The 18,624-nt window shown below is 38.6% G+C and overlaps 1 protein-coding gene across 1 annotated transcript in view; it reads left to right on the forward strand.

Moving 5' to 3' along the window:
• Positions 1-18,624, forward strand: part of USP43 (ubiquitin specific peptidase 43) — a 111,419-nt gene that overhangs the window by 63,850 nt on the left and 28,945 nt on the right. Inside the window, exons 7-10 of the mRNA XM_015815207.1 lie at positions 1,010-1,145; positions 1,247-1,391; positions 9,617-9,779; positions 17,365-17,476. Of these exons, the coding sequence (XP_015670693.1) occupies positions 1,010-1,145; positions 1,247-1,391; positions 9,617-9,779; positions 17,365-17,476 (556 nt within the window). The remainder of the gene's footprint in view (positions 1-1,009; positions 1,146-1,246; positions 1,392-9,616; positions 9,780-17,364; positions 17,477-18,624) is intronic.

Here is an 18,624-nt window from a genome sequence, read left to right on the forward strand (position 1 = left end):
AGGAAAGCACTCACTGAATGCTGCCATGTAGAAGTTTTAGGAGAAATTCTTCGCTGTGCAACCAACACCATGTTACATCCATGTTTTGCTCCTGTCAGGAAAAGATGAATCATAGCACACATTAAGTAGAAGAAATTACCACCCCAACCCCCCATGTTTTAGACCTTAAGTAAGCATCAGTTTTCTTAGGCCTCTGTTAGAGTTGACAGATGCCTTGAAGTAACACCTGTTCTCTAGCTTTGCATCCTAATTAACTGTAGGAACATGAGAGAAGACTCCGTGATTTCTTCCAGAATGCTTGCTTGCTTTCCCATTTTTGCCTCCCTCTTCTGAGCCTTCAGGGTGAGGCTTTAAATTCAACTCTTTTCATTTCTTCTCAGTACAAACTTTATATCTTATGGGCGTTGAACTGAAAATAAAAGGCAGGTTGTTTGGGAATTTTGAAGAGTTGTAGCCATAACATAGCTGAGTGGGTGGGCAGGTTATAGGATAGAGTATTGTAACATAGCTCTTTCGAGCAATCTAGGAATCATTCTGCATATTACGCTACTGTGGATGAAGTGGTGTATTTTAGATTGCTCCTACACAATTCAAAGGCTATGCCATTCACTATTTTTAATGAGTATTTTTTAATATCCATGGTGACAGATACATTCTTAAAGATACAGAAGGTGTCATTTCTTAATGCTTTGAAAGGAGCAGGCCTCCAAGTGGAGATGTTTTCTACCAATCTGTTCATCCCTGGTCCTCAAGTCATATGTTTACAATACATATGCCCCAAATGTCCAGGCTTAAAATATGTGATAAAAAATTAGGAAACATTCCAATTCACTTCTTTGTTCATAAGCAACAACATATATCTAAATAAATTATGTGGCCAAGCTAAGGCAGAGAATAAATGAGTGAACGAACAAATAAATGAACAGACGGACGGGCAGACTTGATGTGAATTGGGGGCATTCTTAGTATTCCTCAATTCTCAATTCCCTTGTGTTCCTCTTTCTTCCAGGCCTTTGAATGTCACTCTTGTCTTCCAATCCAAAAGCCAGCGATTTGTGCGTGTAGGCCTAGCTGTGCCTCTCTTCAGCACTGTGTCAAAGTTGAGAGAAATGGTGGCTGAGGAGGGCAAGATTTCACCTGACCAGGTTAGCCAGACAATTTTCTCTCATACTCTGTGAGAATACCATACCTTATGATTTGAACTTTGCTTTTTTGAAGTTGATATCCTTAACTGGTCTCTTTGCAGGTAATCCTGGCTGAGCTAAACCAGTCAGGATTCCAGTGCTCCTTCTCGGATGATGAGGATCTGAACACCATTGCAGAAGGGGACAACATTTATGCTTTCCAGGCCCCACTCTCTTTTAAAAGGGGTAGCTCCTCCCGAATCTCAGGTACATCTTACCGTGGTGGTTAAAAAAATACAATACTCTTCCATTATTTTGCAAATTTAATAACCTCTTTTTATCTACAATAGTGGAAAGCCAAGGCTCTTACCAGATTTCTAAACTTTGTTTTGATACATTATCATGGTTGTTGGTAATGAAAATGCAGCTTTTTCGGCCTCTTTTTTTTTGGGCAAGAGCACATATTCAATACATACTAGTTTCTTCCTATCAACTGATTAATTGATGAATGGTCTGCTTGAGATTGGACAAGAGCGTTGGTAGGTCATATAGATCACTTTCCATAAGCCACCTGTAACCCATAGGCCATAGTTTTGTCATTCCTGGTCTACAACTATACTGACAAATAGACTAATTAATACATGCCAAGATCAAATTATGAAATTATGCTTTCTTAATGCACACTGCAGATCATAAGCAATGCTCAGCTATCTTTGCCATAGTCTGCCTGAGCCAGAAAAGAAATAATAATAATAATAATATATTATTATTATTATTATTATTATTATTATTATTATTATTATTATTATTATTATTATTATTATTATTATGAAAATGCAGATAGCACTATTCAGGTAGGCTTCACTTACCAACTACAATTGAGACTGGCCACTCTGTTGCTAAATGACATGGTTGTAAAGTGAAAATATTTAACTGTCTTGATGAGATCAGAACCAGACCAATAACTTTAACTGAAGACTAGGTCTATCCATTACACTCCTTTTGTACAGCCTGAGTAGCATAGATTAATAAATAGTCCTGCCAGATAGCCGCTGGTTAAGTGGGCTTTAGGGGCATTACAGTTCTGTCACTTTAGCAGCTTCTTATTAAGATTTTAGACTGGTGATTGCATCATGAGGCTATTAGGGAAAAAAGGGGGGGGGTTGTCCCTTGGTCAGCTTTATTGTCCTCTGTATTTCTGTGTGTGTGTGTGTGTGTGTGTCTGTTTATTTTATTCTGGCAATTGCCTGATTTACTGTTAACTCTCTACTTGAAATGGAGTGGATTCTGAAGAAAGTTATAACTGCAAGTTATCTATAAAGAGGAGCGGTTATATGTACTAATAAACTGAACAGCTACTTCTACAGAAAATTGTATAAATAAAGTACTCATCAGCCAAGAATTGCTTTCTCTTATCATCACCCTTTCTCAACCTTTCCTTTAAAGGAGGTTTCTGCACAAAATTGAATTCTAAAACCAAGAGGAGCAGGAACCCATGTTTTTCGTGCTTGTTTTTCTCTTGCATATGCCTGAGTTGATTTTTTGTTTCACTTTTGTGACACTTGTTAGAGATCCTCCTTTCTCCGAAAGCTATTCAAACATTATTATGTATATTATTATTATTATTTTTGCCACCCATCTTGTTGTGAAGTGACTTTGGAGAGAACATGAAATAATAAAATAAAACACAAAATAATAATCGAAGTTCAGGGCCTAGAAACCTATGTCTGGTAATAATCTGTTCCATAAAGGATAGCTAGTGTTTGTGTGGGTGGCTTCCACTTTGGGAAATAATGTCCCATAAGAAGTCAGCTTGATGCCACCTCTAGCACCTTTCTGAAAAGGGCCCAGGACAAAATTCTGCAAGGTTTTGAAAGTTGAAATTGCCTAATGTAGTATTCTTTATTGACATTTTAAATGTCTTTAATCTTTTTATTGATGTAAACCACCATTAGTTGTATGGTTTTGGTGGCATACCAGTCAATCTGTCAATCAATCAATCAATCAATCAATCAATCAATCAATCAATCAATCAATCAATAGTATATCATATACAGGGAGATTTTGATAGCAAAGTACTTTAACCAATCAATCCCACACATACATCTTGAGGTAGTCCTAGACCAGGGGGGTCAAACTGCTGGCCCATGAGCCAGTTGCATCATGCGGAAGCTGCGCCCACTCCAGCTCCGGCAATGCGAAAAAAGTAACGATATGTCGCGACACGTCACATGACGTGGCGAGTTTGACGCTTGTGTCCTAGACTATCAAAGAACTTGCTCAGTCTCTGTCTTTCCTTTCTTTTTTAGAACTTTACTATTGGAGAATGTGACATACTGAGTGTGATACATCTTCCATTTCTATTTCTTTAAATATATATATATATATATGTAGGTCTTTGGTTATTCGGGTTTTCTCCCGCGTAAAATTGGAAGTGTCTTGGCGATGTTTCGACGAAGTCCCATTCGTCATCTTCAGGCTGGTGTCTTCAGCTTCATGCTTCTAGGAGTAATGTGTGATCGCAGCTGTTTCTTCCTTTTAACAGCTGCGATCACACATTACTCAACATTGTTCAAGTCTGTCAAGATCTTTTTGGATCCTGAGCTTGTCTTCTGGTGTATTGGCTATACCTGCCAGCTTAATGTCATCTGCAAATTTGATGAGTTCCCCTTCTATTCCCTCATCTAAGTCATTTATGAAGATATTGAAGAGTACTGGGCCTAAGACGGAACCTTGTGATACTCCACTACTTACTTCCCTCCATGTAGATGTAGTACCATTAAGGACGACTCGTTGAGTATGGTTTGTCAGCCAGTTACAAATCCATCTGGTGGTGATGTGGTCTATCCCATATTTTTCTAGCTTATCAAGAAGTAGGTTGTGGTCTATTTTGCTGAATGCCTTGCTAAAGTCTTAGTATACTATGTGCACAGCATTTTGCTGGTCCACTAACTTAGTCACTTTGTCAAAGAATGAAATAAGATTGGTTTGGCATGATCTGTTTTTAACAAACCCATGCTGGCTTTTAGTTATAACTTTGTTTCTAGATGTTCACAAATCTGTTTTTTGATGATCTTTTCCAGTATCTCCCCAGGTAGGCTGATTGGTCTGTAATTTCCTGACTCAGAGGAAACAAACAACAACAAAAACCTTTACCTCTAAGTGTGAATGACCTGAGATACTGCTGCCACCATTTCATTGCGGGTTATGGGTACCTTTTTGGGTGCTGAATATGATTGTTATAAGCTAGGATCTTACTAGTAGTATTTTGTAATTGATTCCTGTGTGGCAAAAAGGGGAATCTGTTCCTGTTTTCTGACTCATACAAGAAGTTACTTTTAGCCTTCCTGAACTTGGCAGGCAGCCCAGCCGTTTTTGCTTCAAAGGTCAGGCTTGAATCAAGATAAATTGGTTTTTCAGTTTGCAAATGCCAAGAGTGTAAGTGAGATTTTGTTGTCAGTCCTCAATTGGTGGGAAGATGTAGTTAGGGTGGAGCCTATAAGGGATATAAGAGCTGCAAAGGAGAATTTAAATTTCAGATTTTCTATCTGCTTTCCCTTTTAGAATGAAACCTAAACATATAAATCAGTACAGCTCTCTACCAGTCCAGTACAGATTATTTCTAAAACTTGAAAGTAGAAGTGGAATAGGCTGTAACAGGCAATATGATTTCAGCATGAATGAATGCTTTTAAATTACACTAGAATTTGTTGGGGTATTAATGAAATATTTTGATAGGGTTGACTTTAACAAGATCTTCACTTTCTGTTTGTTCCATGGTCAGTAAGGGACACCTGCTGTTTCTTGAATGTGGGAATTTTCCACCTGATCCCTACCCATCATAAATGCATCTCCCCCCAAAATTTAGCCCGATATTGTTGTGTCGATCTCTCTAATGCTTATCTTCCGGATGCAGTATATTATATCTATCTATCTACAGCAGTGTTTCTCAACCTTGACAATTTTAAGGCATGTGGACTTCAACTCCCAGCAATGCTGGCTGTGGAATTCTGGGAGTTGAAGTCCACATGCCTTAAAATTGTCAAGGTTGAGAAACACTGATCTACAGTATCTATCTATCTATCTATCTATCTATCTATCTATCTATCTATCTATCTATCTATCTATCTATCTATCTATCTATCTATCTATCTATCTTCTTCTTCTTCTTCTTCTTCATCATCATCATCATCATCATCATCATCATCATCATCATCATCATCATCATTATTATTATTATTATTATTATTATTATTATTATTATTATTATTATTATTATTATTATTCTGCAACAGATATTCTTAGAGTTCCTCTTCCCCACTTATATGCTATTAAATAGATGACTTCCTGACTCTTTCATAGCAGTAACTGAAACTTTTTTTCATTTTTTTGTAGCTTAAGAAAGTCATGTCATCTAGATACATAGAGGTGAAAGGTCCATCTGTCTAAGGAAAAAGGACTCAAACCAAGCATTCTGCTGACCTGCTGGACTTTCCACCTCTCAAAAAAGTGGGAAGTCTTAGGAAGCTCTGCACTCTGCTTGCCAGCCTCTGCCTTTTATCTGCTCTGTCTTGCTTATTGATCAGATATGTTTGGGATGCCATCGATTGAACTCTCTGTGTTCAAAATAGCCTCTGACATTGCAGATCCCATCAGACTCCTGGGGGAGGGAATGTTAGGATTCTCTGTTGTAAAAATAATCATGGGGGGGGGGAAGGAAATGATTTCATTGTTTTTCACTGTATGAGTAAGAATTGTAAGGAACATTCAAATATGCAGACTTCACACAGCCCAGAAGAGACATTAATGCTTAGAAATAACATTTGGAATTATCCCATTTGAGAATTTCTATAGCTCTGAATTCTTAGATGTTTGGTTGGGTTAGGAATCTGCAGAGATGAAGCTTTTGACAAGGGCGACTTCAGGAAGAAGAGAAGAGGTCGAAAATCATTTAGCTGAGCTGTGGGACTGGCAGCCATCTGTCCTGATGGCTGCATTTCTTTAAAAGAATGAGCTTGTAAATGCAAAACAAGAATGGGTCTGAAGACACAATCTGTCAGTGATTTATTGTTTCTCTGGGCTAAACAAGAAGCCTTAATTGAAAAACATGAGAGGTGACAGTATGTAAGCTGATCTGGGAGATGGACTTTCCCAAAAAATCCTGCCTTTGGGACAGTCCTATTGCCAGGTGACGTTAATAGATTAGGCAGCCTAAATCTGTACAGAGGGAATGATCCACCTGGAAATTGGGGTACAGATCAGGCTAGCTGGACTAAGACCTTAGGTCTAGTGATCAGGAATATTTATCCTGGTGGAAGGGATCAGATAAGATCATTTAGGCAAACATTTGTTTTAGGGGGAGACATTAATATAATATTTGTATTTCTATGAATGTATGATTGGTTGGCCCTGGCTTTTCTGTGGAATGTTCCAGAATCAATGTACTACATCAGAAACTATTGTTTTATAGTCACAATTGCAGCCATGTGACATTACTTAGCTCAGCTTTCCAGGGCTTGGAAACTGAACAAGATGGTATTTAGTTAGCATTTGCATGGGATAGTACCAGGAAATCCTAAAACTATAGCATAGTCTAGAAGATTTTAAAAAAAATGAAGAGTTTATATTGCTGGTAAAACTTTTTTGTTATTTTAATATTTTATTTTATTAAACCAGTTTATTTAGCCGCCTGACTCACAAACAAGCAACAGAGCCAAAAACAGTTAATAAATAAATTAAATGCATTTATTAAAAACAAAGCCAAAACAAACAAGAATAGCAGAACCATCTCACTAGTTCAGCCATCCCCTGAGTCCCTGCTGATATAGCCAGATCTTGAAGGACCTCCAGAAGCTTTAGAAATGATGAGGCCACTCTCACCTCAGATGGGAGAAGATTTCACAGTGCAGGTACCACAGCAGAAAAGCCCACTGCTTAGAGCCCACTAAACTCATAACATGTGTTCTCTGCTGGATCTGATAGTACAGGTAGATAAAATCGGGACAAAACAACTCCTCAAATAACCCAGTCCTTTGCCAATGAAGGACTTTAAAGACCAGCACCCTGAACTGGACCCAGAAACAAACAGGAAGCCAATGCGGTTCATGAAGCAGAGGTGTTAATAATAATAATAATAATGATAAAGTTGGAAGGGACCTTGGAGGTCATCTAGTCCAACCCCCTGCTCAGGCAGGAAACCCTATACCATTTCAGACAAATGGCTGTCCAGTTTCTTCTTAAAAACTTCCAGTGTTGTCACATTCACCGCTTCTGGAGGCAGGTTGTTCCAGCGGTTAATTGTTCTAACCGTCAGGAAGTTTCTCCTTAGTTCTAGGTTGCTTCTCTCTTTGGTTAGTTTCCATCCATTGCTTCTTGTCCTGCCTTCAGGCGCTTTGGAGAATAGCTTGACTCCCTCTTCTTTGTGGCAGCCCCTGAGATATTGGAACACTGCTATCATGTCCCCCCTCGTCCTTCTCTTCGTTATACTAGACATACCCAATTCCAGCAGCTGTTCCTTATATGTTTGTATAATACGTAATATACATATTATATTACATATAATATATGTTGTATAATATTATATTACATGTAATATACGTTCTACAAGAAACACACATAACTGCTCATACCATTACATTTTGCACCAGCTGAAGTTTCCAGATACTCTTCAAGGGCAGCCCCATGTAGAGTGTATTGCAACAGTCTAACCAGTACTGCATGAGTGCCCATGAGTGGGTCCCCCTCATCTAGTAATGGGTGCAACTGGTGTGCCAGACAGATTTGTGCAAAGATTGCCTCCTAAGACTGCCACCTGCTTTTTGAACAGGAGTTGTGAATCCAGGAGGACCTTCAGATTATGCACAATGGGGCAGTGTGACTCATCCAGTACCAAAGATGGGATTCAAAACCCAAATCCACTCAGTTTTGCCAGAGTTCAGCGGAAGCCTGTTGCTTCCCACCCAGATCCTTACAGCCTCCAGATGCCAGGATAAGAAACAGCATCACTTAATTCACCAGGAGCAGAGATGTACAATTGATAATATCATATCTGAGGATCCCTCACCCCATGGCAATGAGTGAGCTCACCTGGCAATATCATGCAGATGTTGAATAGAAAAGAAGAATGCACCAACCCTGTGGCATCCCACAGAGTAGGGGCACAGGGCAGGATCTCTCCTCCCCAATCACCACCGATTGGAATTGACCCTGGAGAAAGGTGATGAACAAGCACAATACTGTGCTTTGGGTTGATCCAGAAAAATAGCACGGTCGATATCAACAGCTGCTGAGAGGTCAAATAAGATAAGGATGGATGCAGCTGTCAGGCATAGGAAACCTACAATAACACGAGCAATAGCTCAAATTATTTTTTTATTGCTCTTTGCCTAATAGTTAGAATTTGCCATATACTTGCATAACTATCCAATAAATGTTGTGGAAAAATTAGGGAGGATTCTTTCTGCATAGCAACAATTCAAGGCTGATATGCCTTTTTTGCTCCTCCCTCTTGTAACTCAGTGCTAGATTCCATCACTTCAACATAAAAAATATTGGCCTCCTAGTCTCAATGGCAGAGATGTTAACAATTGGAAGTATTAAGTTGGATTGCCATTGGATGTACAAACAGACATTTGAATAGTGCATGTGTGACAGATTCTGATGAACAAAGCAAGTTCCCCTTTCATTTGGAGAATTGTATAACTTCCAGCTCTTTCTTTAGTACAGGGGTAGTCAACAGCTGGCTCAGGAATTCTGGGAGTTGAAGTCCACGAGTCATAAAAGAGCCAAGGTTGACTACCCCTGCTTTAGTAGGTGATGTCCAATTTGGGCCAACATAAATAGCTTTCTTTATAGGGCATATAAGACGTTAAAATATACCTAGGGATAGTCCAGAGAGGAGGAGCAATTGTGCTAAAAAAAAAAAAGGGAGATGTTGGTTCTGTCATTTTGGATATCTAGATCCCAAATCCTCTGCCTCAGTTCAGCCAGAGCTTTATTAAGTCCCAAAGCAGATAGTGCTGACAAGGTGAAACCACAGTATGCCAAATCATAAATTGAGAATAAAGATTTTATGCCAGAGTTTACACCTCTGAATACAATGGGCTTTCTGAGACTGACCCTCTTATTTAGAATTAGAGTGATCTTCGCAGTAATGGTGGATCTGAGTGGGGAAAGTATGTTCAGATTCCAAGCTTGATTACAAACTAATTGGCTGGTCTAATGCCAGGTCACATTTTCCACTTTCTTCCCTACTCCATCAGAAAAAAAATGGATGTAGCATTTTCTATGAAAAGAAAGCAATGCCTAGAGGTGAGAAGCAATCACTTTTAACAGTGGGAGAGAGATCTCATTATCTGATTTATCCATATTAATAAATTGACCTATTTGATGCAGGCTGTTTTTTTGTGTTGTTGACATTTCTTTGAAAATTTCATAGTCTTTGTATTTAAGCCAGGTTTGAAGCATTTGTACATATTTTCCTTTTTTTTCAGGTTGCCCACAGAGTCTCCCATCTTCTCCCAATTCTGCTGAGCCAGAAGGGCAGCGTTTGGTTCATAATGGGGCCATGTCTTCTGAGTTCCTGCACCACGGTGGAGGTGGCAGAATCCTACTCCTTGTGTGTAATTTAGCCGGGACAGGGCAACAGGCTGTGAGGTAAGCCCTTGTAGACAATAGGGCTCTTTCTACAACAGGGTCTTTAAAAAAAAACAGGCACTTGACCTATTTTTCTGCAATCAGGAGCTCCTGGGAAAGGAATCAAATGGGCTTTGCATGCAGGTCCTAGCTTAAAAAGCTGTACTATATTCCTCCCAGCCATTCATTAAAAAGATAACATCTTATAGCTGAGCTTGATTCCTGGTGATTTTATGGATGTGTCCACAGATTTTTCAAGGTAGCAGTATGGAAATGGGTCATCATTGATGTTAGTGTTTTACTTCTCAGCCTAGCCTACAATGCTTGTGTTCCTTGGAGGTACCAGATAAAGTTAGTCAGGTACTGCAACTTAATTGAGAAACCCATCTATTGCTCTTATAAACTATTTACATTTTCCTGATTAAGATTAACATATTTCACAGTCAGATGCCCTCCAAAAGAGGTTTATATGAAATGTGGGCAAAAAAGCAAGCCAGTTATACATATGCCAAATAAAGAGTTCTGTGCAGATGGCTTTACTTACCAGAAGACTGATATTGGTCATGCAATATTAAGAAAAAAAATCCAGTTATTAGCTGCAAGATTGACACCTCTGCTGCCCAAGAGGTCTTGAGTTATTTCAGATTGCACAATAATAAAATAAATTCTCCCTCTATTTTCATAGGAAAACCACATGGGTAAACAATATAAAGTGATCAAAAATACAATTGCAGATGATGGGTCCCCTCCCCTTAGGTCAGATGGCATTCAACTTACTGCTGAAGAATACCTGAGGTTCTTTCAGTGTTCTCATTTATTTATTTTTAATTTAAAGGCAGTACTTGAGTACAATGGATGAATAAATAATACCAGTTAAACTTTGTGGACAACTATTTAATAATGATGGTTGTGCAAGTGTATGCTCCAACCAAGAGGAGGTTAATATGTCTTATGATCAAGTTCAATCTGAAAGGGAACATGCAAAAACAGACTAGAATGTTAAACACTTGAAATAGTAAGGAGGAAACTGTGGTTGATTGTATGGCCTAGGAAACAGAAATGAAGTGTGAGAACGATGTATCAGTTTTTGCCAGTCCAATGATTTTTTTAATCCTAATACATTCTTCAAACAACCAAAAACAAACCTATAGACCATATATACTCGAGTATAAGCCGACCCGAATATAAGCCGAGGCACCTAATTTTACCACAAAGAACTGGGAAAAAATATTGACTCGAGTATAAGCCTAGGGTGGGAAATGAGGCAGCTACTCCGCTCTCCTTGTCGTCTGCCTCTCGCACGGGCAATTGCAAATTTCTCCAGCAGCAAAGAGATGAATGGAAGGAGGCAGCGCTTCCCAAAGGCAGCCTGCTGTAAAGAGGCTTTCCCCGGAAATCGGCTGCAAGTCAAGCAAGCGGCCGAGCAGGAGACTTCCCTCCCTCCCTCCCTCCCCGGATGCTATTTTGTGACGTTATTGGATATAGATTAAGCCGGTGTCGACTTTTAGTGATTGCATAGATTTCCCCCCCCCCCAAAAAAAAAGAACTACGGTACTCACTTTCCTCAGTTCTCGAGACGCTGACTCGAGTATAAGCTGAGGGGGGCATTTTTCAGCACAAAAAATGTGCTGAAAAACTCGGCTTATACTCGAGTATATACGGTATATGGACCTCACGAAATGGAGTACAGTATACATAAATCCAATTGACCATATTATTACTACAATGAGGTAGGATAGCTCATTTATAATGGTAAAGATGTGACCAGGAGCTGACTGTAGAACAGGTCTAGAATTACTGGGGTGCAAATTCTAAGCAAAGCAAAAGTGGAAGAACAAGCCAGCCATGTTCCACAATATATTCTTGATCGTATGCCTACCATTTTCAACATCAGGAAGTCCCATACTTGTTGATAGGGAACCAGAGGAATAGTGGAATGAAATCAAAGGATTTGTTAAGAATAAGTATGAAAAGAGACTGCCAAATTCCTAGAAACAGAAGAAAGCAAAGTGAATGTCAGAATAAATGGTAGAAGTTGCCGAGAAAAGAAGCCGAAGCCAAGAAAGATAGGTCTCAGAAAGAAATGTAAAGCATTTTAGAGAGCTGTTTGAAGAGACAAGAAGCAGTATTACAACAAAATATGTAAAGGCACTAAAGATGGAAACATGGAAAAAACAAGGAAAACCTTCCAAAAGATTTCTAAACTCAAAAAGAGGCCCAGCCTCACACAGCTATACTAAAGGACATTCAAGAAAAACGAAAAAGGTAGAATAAGTATACTAAAATTCTGAGCACTAGAAATGTCAACCTCCAAGATATCTTTAAAAACATTTTCTATTTACAAAAAATTCTAGTTCCTTAAAAATGAAGTTAAATCAGAATTCTAGTCATTACCATGTTAAAAGACTATAGGAATTGGTGGAAAAATCTGCAGAAATATTGCAAGGAGGTTTAATAAAGAATCCCTCTAAACTGTGTTAGCAAATCAGGAGAGTGACACAGAGACAAACGAATTGGGAAGATGTCAGTCTACATATCAGTACACAAGAAAGGAGACTTAACACAGTGCACAAACTAATGACAACAGGCATGGCAACCAACCTTAGAATTGACAATTAAGATAGTGAAGTGATAGCTTTGCCTTGTAGAATCAATACCAGCAGTAATGGAATCAAGAAGCACACAGATTAGTACTCGGCAGAGTAACAGTGAAGGCCTTGAAAAAGTATGTCAGATATTGTGATGTGTTTATAGCTACAAAAACCAGAATTGTGCAAACAGTGTCTTCCTCTGAAATTCCAAAAGAGATAGGATAGAAGACTTCGAAGAGATAGGATAGAAAGAATATTGACACTTTTGAACTTTACTATGGGAAAAGACCACTGAGTATACTATGGATAACCAAGAAAACAAATTTATATAACAGAGTTCTCACTCGAGACACAAATGGCAAATTTCATATGATCATATTTTGGACGTCTTTTGTGAAGACCCTGCTTTTTCATTAATCTATAATGCTGGGAAAGTTGGAAGGAAAGAAAAATAAAGGATGACACCAACAAGGATAGATGAGGAGTCTGTGGGGGCATAGTTGGAAGATCTGAAAAGCCAGGTCATGGACATGTTATCCTGGAGAAAATCTTTAATATTTTTGCTCTGAGTTGACAGCGACTTGAAAACATGAAATCAATGACCGATGCTTCTTATGCAATCCTTGCAGTGTTTGTGAAAGAACCTCTTTAGACCCCTCTCACTGGGGGAGGTCTATGACAACTCACCACGGCCAATTCACCAAAGCCAACGTGCTACAGTCACTGCAGGACAACTCACTGTGGAACGAGAGTTACACTAATATCAAAGAAATAGTGGTGGTAGAAATGGTGGTAGAATCATTAAAGAAAGGATGCAAAAGGACGGACAGAATGAAACGTGGGTGGCAAACATTAAAATATTTTTTTATTCATTTTAAATAATTAAATAAAATTGTTAAATTGGCCCGCAGCGAATTGTCATGTGGTGAGTCAGCCGTGACAAGTTGTCGCATGGCAAGTTGGCTGTGGTGGACTTGGCTGTTGGCGAGTTGTCCCATTCCGCTCACGGGTGTGGTGGTTATTCTGTAGGATAAAAACCAGGTCCTCCTTATTGTCCCCAAAGCTGACAGAAGTGAACTGAAAGAAGAGTCTGCATCAGAGGGAAAGAACTTCGTGCTGAAAGGAAGCTACTTGCTTCCCTCAGGATCCCAGATCTGCAGGGTTGCTGATTAGCAGCCAGATAAGCAGCAGCTGGGCTTGTTAAGCACAGTTTCCTTTGTGTTATTTGGCACAACACCTGGATTTTGTAATGTTAATGTTAAGGTCTGATAAAGCAAGTGTAGCATTAAGTTAATAGACTCAGCTTGAGGCAATTGAGTTAGAACAGTAGTGGTGTTATTTCTGCCAAATCCCTGCTATGCAGCTGGACCTGGAGCAGGAATCCCGAGCCAACTCCATGGTCTGGACTATGTTTTGCCCATTTGGGGTACGTGTGTTTCCACCCCACCCCACCCCACCCCACCCCCTTTTCAAAAACACTTTTTCCCCTCTTGCTGAAAATGAGGAGCTGCACTCCGTAGCATGGTTATGAGTTGCTCATGGGAGGGAGATTGAATGCCAAAGCACTGTAGGCGGATAATGAATTCACTGTGCACATCCCAAATGTCATTAAGTAAGTCTCTGCATACTTGCAGTGGCTAATAAACTATCATCGGCTGGAAACAGCTTGTGAGATGCTGAGTTTTATGGTTGATAAATTTGTCTAGCAATATTTCTGTATTTTACAGGCAAGCTCAGCCAAATTTCCCCATTCTTTTCCATGGGCAAGAAGACCTTTTTAAACATGTGGTCCTTTCTATTCTATTTTTTTTTTTTTAGTTAAAGGGGTTAGTGCAGCCCAGCATATAGAATGCAAAGAAAATTCATAGTTTTATAGTGATAGCCGCTAGACCAAAAAATTAGAATTTGGCTACTGCCAGAGGAAGAAAGCAAAAAAAATGTGCTTTAAGGTTTCAGTCAGTTGTTGGTTTGTTTATTTATCAATTAGATGTTTATGCCATCTGCAATTAAAGCTTTCTGGGCATTTCCTCTTTATTGCAATGGTATGTCTGAGTTTAGGGGAGTATTCTGTTTGTAAAGGAAGACCATTTACCTGGCTTCTTTAAATTGTCCCCAATTTTCTTCTAATGTGTGTGGAGTATTGTGAGTTGCACAAGCAAAGGGAAGGAACTTGAAGAGTTTCAGCCTGTCAGTTTCAGTCTTGCTGCTACCACCACAGTCTTTAAGGCCCAGCTTCCAACAGAACCTGAAGCCCTTTTCAGAGGCAGGAGTCAAGCACTTCAAATCAAAAGGTGGAATTGTTTGGCTCTCAAATCCCAAAGTAAAACATGCTTATCTTTCTCTAAAAGGAGAGGAATTGCTTTCAAAACAAAAAAAGCAAAACAGATTAGGCATGTAAAACCAACACCAAGCTACCTACTATTTTCTAATCTTGAAATTGGTACATGGAGTGAGTTACGTTTGCTTTTAATTATAGAATCAAGAGAAATTGATCCAACTCCATATGATTTTCTTTATGCCAAAGAAAAAAAAGACTCTTGACAATGCAAATCTTGCCTACTCCAAATGTTTGCCGCAGATGGATTAGCTAAGCCTGGCTTTCTCTAAAAACAATTATCGCCTTGATTTTGAAATAAAAATTATGATTTAATTTTCCATTTGGGCAATGACCACAATCTGTAAGCAAGCCTATCCCTGGGCTAAATTTATGAAACTCCTTCCTTTCTGCCTGTCTTTCTTTTTCCCTAGAGTTTTTATATCATCAATTTACAATAAATTAAAGGAAATTTCTGATCAGATGCTAACTAAATGTAAGAGTTCCAGGTAATATATTTAAATCAAAAGAGATACATCAAAATATTATCTGATGTATTCATGTTGCCCCTAGTTTTACCCATTTGTATACTTCAGAACTGAAATGTTCTCTATACCTTTAAATTTCTTTGGAAACATTTCTTTGGTGAGCCAAACAAAAGACATTTTCAGAGGGTTAAGTCTTCCAAATCGTAACATATTTGGAGCAGATATCCAAATGACCACTAGGTGGCAATACAGAGACCTAGAAAGGCTTAGTTCTTTGCTTCTGGTAGGTTATCACTGGATTTTTGCAGGCCAGTTATGGTAGCCCTAGTTCAGGGGTAGGCAACCTTGACTATTTTATGACTCGTGGACTTCAACTCCCAGAATTCCTGAGCCAGCATGGCTCAGCTTGGAAACCTCTCCCTTTCCCCTCAGCATGGCTGGCTCAGGAATTCTGGGAGTTGAAATCCACGAGTCATAAAAGAGCCAAGGTTGCCTATTGCTGCCCTAGTTATACATATTGTTTGGTTTTATAATGACACCCTTAACTCTGTTTGTTTACTTATATTTCACCAAACTGTTAAGCTTTTTTTAAAAATTGTATTGCTAACAAAGCACAAAAAAACATTTATTAAGATCTATTGAGATCTCTCCAAAGCAATAGAAGGCTGCTTGATGTAGTAATATTAATACAGAATTAATGTAGATAATGAAACCAAATTTTATTAAAGTTATTACAGCATGTAGATTACACATAGATATGTGGGACATTTTAAAATGGCTGGGTAGAAATTAATGATAATTTCGTGTCTGAATAATGCTTGAGACTATTGAAAATAAGAGGTGGGATATGGGAAGAAGAGATTGTATTGTAATTTAAGAGGAGATGAAAAGTTATTAAAATTGTGTGATGAAAGCTGGAAGTCATTTCTTTATATGCTATATTTCCTTTGGTATATACTTACTTTTCTTTTTTTTTCCTTTTTTTTCTTTATATCTTTTTCCACTCCGCACCTTTACTCTTTCTTTCTAATTTTTCATTAGTTTGTTAGTTTTTGCTATTGTAATGATAATCTTTAATAAAATTACCTGTAAAAAAAGAAACCATTTAAAAGACAGCATTAAACGAAAGGTATGATTACTACCCCACCCCACCCAACAAGGAAGAGATGAAAGAGGCACAGATTTGTTAAGAATCCTTTCAATTTTATGAGTAAAGAGAGTCTGTAATCTGAAAGCATAGGGATTTAAATTAGTTTCTTTATTTGTAAATGCAGAATTGAAGAAATGAATATCTTGTGGAATTTGCTTTGTCAAGAAGAGGGCCCACAACGCACTGCCCAATTAATGCATCTTATTATGGTAGTCGTATGCCAAAATCTCCTCCTCCTTATGTTTTTAGGTCTTTATCTTGCCTTTTTTTTTTAGCTTTGTAGGTGGCCTAATAATAAATTAATTATTTTGGAATGTACTCTGAATTTTGAAAAACAAATGTTTTAATCATCAATATGTTCAGGGTTACATAAGAATAAAATTTCAGTTTTCGAGCTGGTATATGAATAATTTAATGATACAGTTCCCTGTAGAGGGGAGAAAAAGCCCTTGTAATTTTGGTGTCTTTTGATGAATATACCAATTTTAGCACTTGTTGGTTTGATACTTCTTTTTCTGTGTTGATACTATTTTCAGTGGATGGGTATCATTTAGCATGGTTTGTCTTCTTAGGCGACTAGAGATACAGGTCCTTGACTTACAATAATTCGTTTAGCAACCATTCAAAGTTACGGTGACATTGAAAAAAGTGGCTTACCACCAGTCCTCGCGCTCATGCCCATTGCAGCATCCCCACGGTGACATGATCAAGATTTGAGCGCTTGGCAACCGGCATACGTATTTGTGACAGATGTCCCAGATCATGTCCTTCCCAGCCAGCTTCCGGCAAGCAAAAGTGAATTGGGGAAGCTGGCTCACTTAACAACTGATTCACTTAAAACAACTGCAGTGATTCACTTAACAATTGTGGCAAAAAGGGTCATAAAATGAGGCACAACTCAATTAACAACCACCTTGCTTAGCCATAGAAATCCTGCTTCCAATTGTGGTTGTAAGTCAAGGACTATCTATAACTAAGGCTTTGCTGTCTTGCAGATGTCTCTAGAACAAATGTAGCCTCTTGCCATGCGTCATTAACGTTTGTGTTTCTCCCCCCCCCCCAGGTTTGGCCCTCCGCTACTGATGCGAGAAGATAGAGCCATGTCTTGGGAACAGCTGCAGCAATGTATCCTAGGCAAAATGCGCTATTTGATGAGAAGAGAGGCCCACGTGCAGGTAAGTCTGTCCTGATATCTCAGTCAAATTGTGATTATAATAATTTACCAAGGAGAAGAGCGCCAAAAACTATCTCTGTGAGTTCATAGGCAGGAGACGCCTCTTCATCCCTTTATAAGTGCTTAAGCCAGAATGAAGCCGGTTTTCAATTTTACAGTTTACACAGGCTTATTTCCTCAAAATGACTCGAACCCATGCCATCGATTTTTGGAGTAAAAATCACCAAACACTCTTAGAACCTCCAAAGTAGGTAAAAGTCTCGCTTTGGCCTCCCTTGTATGTTTATTCTTCAAAACTATAATGAGAAGAGTAATTGTCGTGCCAACGTTGCACTAGTATTTGTGATGCTTTCTTAGATGTCAGGATATGAGACCTACTTATGAGACTTTATGAACTGCAGTCTGATACAGAAGAAGCAATAGAGGGAAGGGAAGGGAAGGGAAGGGAAGGGAAGGGAAGGGAGAGCTGGGCAGGGTGGAACTGTTTTTCTTACTTTTGTAACTTAGAAACTTGTGATCGCTTCCTGAATTTGCTTAGGGACAAATGAGTCACTTAAAATGTTATATTTTTCCTGCATGTCTCTAGCCTTCCAGAGTTGCTTTAAGTGAGTAGAGTTTTAATTAAATTACAGCTGGTTAAATCATAATCATTTGTCACAGGGGATCTAAAATTAATTTCCTGTGCAAAATGAAGATTGATAACCAAACCCAGATTCAGGATAGTTGCTTTTAGATGCTTGCTGATTCTATTTCTCCTACGTGATTATTGCTCTTTAGCATCTCAGTGGAGAAAGTGCTTCTTGTGAGTCTATTAATCCCCTCTGCTCTTTCCACTGAAACTTTTGGAAATAAAAAATTCAGAAATAATGAAGGAGTATCATGTACTAGTTTGATGTACTTAGTTGAACAAATATTCTCACCGGGTCTATAATTATAGCTTTTCTTTCCTTTCCACATTCATGCTGAATGTTTGATAGGAGATGATACCTTTATAATGTGCAAGTGAAGCAGCCTTATGGATAAGAAAATATATATTGCAGAGACTCCTGTGAGTAGATTATTGGGGTGTGTAACACTTCATTTTCACTTGAAAGTGATGCTTTGTAACCTGTACATATCCATATGGCTGCTTTTAGTAAAGATAGTCCT

This window comes from Protobothrops mucrosquamatus, unplaced genomic scaffold (assembly GCF_001527695.2).
Source record: "Protobothrops mucrosquamatus isolate PMUCROS unplaced genomic scaffold, P.Mucros_1.0 scaffold325, whole genome shotgun sequence".
Classification (NCBI taxonomy): domain Eukaryota; kingdom Metazoa; phylum Chordata; class Lepidosauria; order Squamata; family Viperidae; genus Protobothrops; species Protobothrops mucrosquamatus.